This window comes from Montipora foliosa, chromosome 6, assembly GCF_036669935.1.
Source record: "Montipora foliosa isolate CH-2021 chromosome 6, ASM3666993v2, whole genome shotgun sequence".
Taxonomy (NCBI): Eukaryota; Metazoa; Cnidaria; class Anthozoa; order Scleractinia; family Acroporidae; genus Montipora; species Montipora foliosa.
Window position 1 is genome coordinate 45715368 of NC_090874.1, and position 4591 is coordinate 45719958.

A 4591-nucleotide genomic window follows, 5' to 3' on the forward strand; every position below is an offset into this window, starting at 1 on the left:
CAAAAAATGAACTAAAATAAAACAAGTTTCCTGGATTTGTAGAAAAACGCAAATTTCCACCTGCCACGTCAACGGCAACCCCACAAAAAATAATCGTGTTGCACTTGCAGCACGCATTTTAGCAAATATTTTTGGGGTACACTTCGTAACAACAAGAAATCACCAATTTCGAGGTTTTGACGACAACGTGAGCGTAAAACTGTCAACCCTATAGTCTCTATTTTTACTCACCAATTTATTTTAATTTCATCCACATTGTACGACGTAAACGGGATGGAACGTTGCCGTCACAGTAACTGTTCTTAAAACACCCCAGTCACTCTTACCGATAAACCAATTGGAATTTTCGGCCCCGCTAAAAAAGGGAGACTCGGAGATTTCTTTTTCAGCAAATTTAATCTTTTGATTTGTCAACTTATTAGAACAGGCAACAGACAACGCCAGACAATTTGAATCTGCCTTAGCTTGAGAATGCCGAATGAAAAAGGAACAAATGATCCTTCGACATGGTTGAATACCACGTGGCTTGCAGTTTACATCCCTGAATTTGTCATCATATTTCTAATAAACGGCTTCACTATCATCACCTTTGCAAGAAATCACCATCTACGCAAGTGCACTACGTACCTGATCATAAACCTGGCTGTGGCTGATTTCCTGGTGGGAGCTGTGTCAGGGCCCTTGCATATTTACCATACGCTAACCTTTAAACCTTACAGTGGATTCAGTTGGAAAAAGCTCACAGCCATTTACTTTGAATTTTTGTTTGCAAATTGCTCCATGCTTCATCTTGCCTTGCTGTCGTTGGAACGCCTTCATGCACCTTTATTTCCTTTCAGACACTCTCGAATGATGAACTGGATTTATTTAAAGACCGTTGTTTGCATTTGGCTATTAGCTCTTGTCCTGGCGTCCGCAGACGCTGCGCTATTTCTTACTGACTTAAAAGCCTCCAAAATCGTTTGGGCTTCACTTATGATAATTGTCCTTTCGACTGTCATAGTATCCTATATGATTATTATCTTTAACGTAAAAAGAAATGCCCCTCCACAGCTATCTGGGGCAGGGGCCTCCGACAGGAAATTGACAGCCACGTTATTCGTTGTCACTGCTCTCAGCACACTCTCAATTCTTCCCTGGTTTTTCTACGCTGTCCTCGGTGTAACAGAATCCAACACACTATCCAAAAAGGCCATATTTAATATCCGCCATTCCGTAGATGTCTTGTTCTACGCCAATTCCTTTATTCCTTGAGAATGCAAGAGTTTCGAAATACCGCCCTAATCAGGTGTCATAAGAGTACTGAACCACAACGCCAGTCTCTCCAAATGAATTGTGTAACACGCATGACAGCATCTCTGGATCCTCAAGCCCTGGGTAACAGTAGTACAAGTGATCACTTTGGAAATAGCAAAAAGTTAAGTTAAGTAAAGCAACTATATTTATCGCCGATAACTCGTAACAGTAGTTAGATTAAGCACCGCGAAAACGGCGAACGCTGAACGTCGGCTAGCCGTTTGTTGTTTGCCGTTCCGCCCGCGATGTTCGTCTGTTTAAGATTTCCGACGAAAGGTATTCGCTAAATGCTTGTTCAAAAAGAAACTTTTTCAACTTATTGTTTAAAATATTACAGTGAAATACAGTAACAGTTCAGTACAAGCCAGGCCCATATTTCTTAATTTTCCTAAGGCAAATGTTCTCGGTCGCCATTCACTGCGATTAGAAAAAATGGATACAGAGAAGTTATGTATTTTCCGCTTGAATTTGAGACTCGTTATAAGTAAAGGCTTTTTAAAACAAATTGAGGTAAAAATTACCGGGTAAAATGCGCGACGTTTCGACCGAACTTCGGACATTATCAAGCTTAAAAGTGAAGATAAAATTTTTGCATACACATAAATATAAAACTAAGAAGTAAAAGTATGTAAAGTATGAAAATGTACAAAAGGGGGTGTTAAAAACATGCTAGAATAAAATCGCACGAATTGAGTCATGTGTTTATGTTCGGAATTTGCATTTATGGCCGCAGTTTGATCCTCTAGGGATTTTACGCCACATCTCGGTATTTAAGCCTTGTCGCCTCTCGCGTTAGTCACTCGACACAGCCAGTTTTACCGCTCGCACCTTGCCGAGCTTAATTTTGTAGTATGGGAGACGAGCCTGTTACAAAGCAAGATCTTGATAGTTTCAAAGATTTCGTTGTTAGTCAGCTCGCCCTTCACAAATCAGTTATTTCGTCCGAGGTACAGAAATCGCAAGAAGTTGCCTCAGCCGCCCTTTCTGCTTCTAATTCTTTGAGGGAACAGTCGGAGATCAAGTTTAATCACACCGGCAACGAACGTAATTTCAAATTTAACGGTCAAGTGTTAGCCAAGCTTGTTTCACTTATGGATCATTTGGCCGATCTACCTCCCGAACCGTAGAACTATTACAGGAACGTAATCGCAAGATACAGATCGCGGATTTGTCCGAGGCCGGTTGGTTGACCGTTAAACACTACGAATCTAGTCCCGTCTCGTTGAGCGAGGACGACGACAAGAGAATTCGCGCTGCAGAGAGGCAGGCTCTGAGAGATCAAGTTCGACAAAGAAAGAAGCGTAATGTTGAGGGATTTGCGGTCCGAAATCGTCAAGCTCAACCTTTCTTCTCCCCTTACTCAAGGCAGTTCAACCGGGAACGGGAACGGGAACGGGAACCAGCGTTCTTGGCATTTTTCACAGCCGTTCTCTTCCTCTTCAAACCAACACAGTTTCACCACTAACCGTGAATTCACCCGAGGGCCTTGTCGATACTGCGGTTCTTCAGGCCACTGGTGGAAGGAGTGCCCGGTCCGTCTCGCAAGATTTCACGTCAGCTGCTCATCTAGACAGCTGCCAGCTAGTTCCACAGGCGCCGTTAACCGTTCCTGAAAATTCGTTTATGGCGTCTTTACAGCAGGAGGCTTTCGGTGCTCTAGGCGTTCACTATTCAGCTTCGCATTCTGGCTCGAAGGCGGGTGATGTCAACGCCCGTGTGGAGAAGGAGTTTGCTGACTTACTCTCACAAGATAAGTACTTTTTCGACTCTGAATACGAACAATGTTTGTCCTCTCGTGGTTTTGAGTATAAGCAGGGGTCAGCGCCCATAGTGTATAAAGATAGGCTCAGGAGCAAGGTTGATTTTTGGGTTAGCATCGGTTCCTCCCCTTGGGTTCTTTATATCATCCGTTTCGGGTATCGCATTCCTTTTATTTCATGGCCTCCTAGAGCGTTTTTCTGTAACAATAGGTCTGCCTTAGATCACGCCAGTTTTGTTGACAGTGCTATTTCTGATCTGCCTCTTGCGGGTTCTGTTATTGAAGTTTTTACGCCTCCCACGGTTGTAAATCCTTTAACGGTATCCGTTAGCTCTGTGGGAAAGTGCCGGCTTATTCTCGACCTCCGTCACGTCAATAAGTTTATTCCCAAAGTTAAGTTTAAAATGGAGGATAGTAGGACTTTTCTTAATTACGTACACTCACCAGGTTATATGTTTAAATTCGATATGAAGTCTGGGTATCACCAAGTAAGCATTCATGAGGAATCTCAAATATTTTTAGGCTTTCAGTGGCCCCTCGGTAGCTCTGTAGAGACCAGGTTTTTTGTTTTCGCCGTGCTCCCGTTCGTTCTCTCGTCAGCGCCTTACGTGTTCACAAAGGTTTTTAGGCCGTTAGTTAGGCATTGGGGCTCCCGGGGCATACCCTTGGTCTTGTATTTAGACGATGGCGCCGGATGCCTCCATGATTTTTCGGTAGCTCAGAGTACTGCTTCGGCTGTTAGATCCGATTTGGCCAATGTGGGCGTGGTTGCCAATGAGGAGAAATCTATTTGGGTTCCTACCCAGGTTTTAGAATGGTTGTGCATTGTCTGGGATCTTTCGCGTGGCCGCATATTTATTCCTCACCGCCGCATTGTCAAGTTGCTTAGGGCACTCCTATCACTAAAATCTGGGTCTCGCTCCGTTACCCCACGCGCGGTTGCCTCTGTTATTTCCCTCACCCCGGGTTTTGGCAACATTGCACTCCTTATGTCCAGATTCCTTCAGTCATTCGTCAAACTTCACAGCGGTGGGATTGTCCTTTGGATTTTAGGTCACTTTTTCTCCGAATGCCTTCAGGAAAGTGATTTCTGGCTTTCTAACTGTGCCAGACTCAATGGGAGGTCTCTCACCAGATATTCGCTTCCCGTGACTCTCGTGTTTTCCGACGCCAGCAGTTTCGCCTGCTGTGGGTGTGCCTTCCGCGTTGATAGCGAGGAGTTCGATTTTTTCTTTCAAGCGTTTTCCTCTTTGGAGTCCGGTTTAGATAGTAACGCCAGGGAATTGTTAGCCATTCTTTACGGCCTGAAATCGTTTCGGGCTTCCCTTACGGGCAAAGTGGTCAAGGTCTTTACGGATAGTAAGAACGCGGCGTCTATTTCCGCCAAGGGCAGCAACAGCCTTCGTTTGCATGCTTTAGCTCTCAAAATTTTCGCCTATTGTGCCGCTCATGATAATTCACTTGAAGTTGAGTGGATCCCACGCTCACTCAACTCTTACGCGGATTCGGTCAGCCGCGTTGTTGATTATGATGATT

At 44.4% G+C, this 4591-nt stretch overlaps 1 protein-coding gene across 1 annotated transcript; it reads left to right on the forward strand.

Moving 5' to 3' along the window:
* Positions 1-471: 471 nt before the first annotated feature.
* Positions 472-1254, forward strand: LOC138005619 (substance-K receptor-like). The gene has a single exon (XM_068851820.1). The coding sequence runs from the start codon at positions 472-474 to the stop codon at positions 1252-1254; it is 783 nt and encodes a 260-aa protein (XP_068707921.1).
* Positions 1255-4591: the final 3337 nt, after the last annotated feature.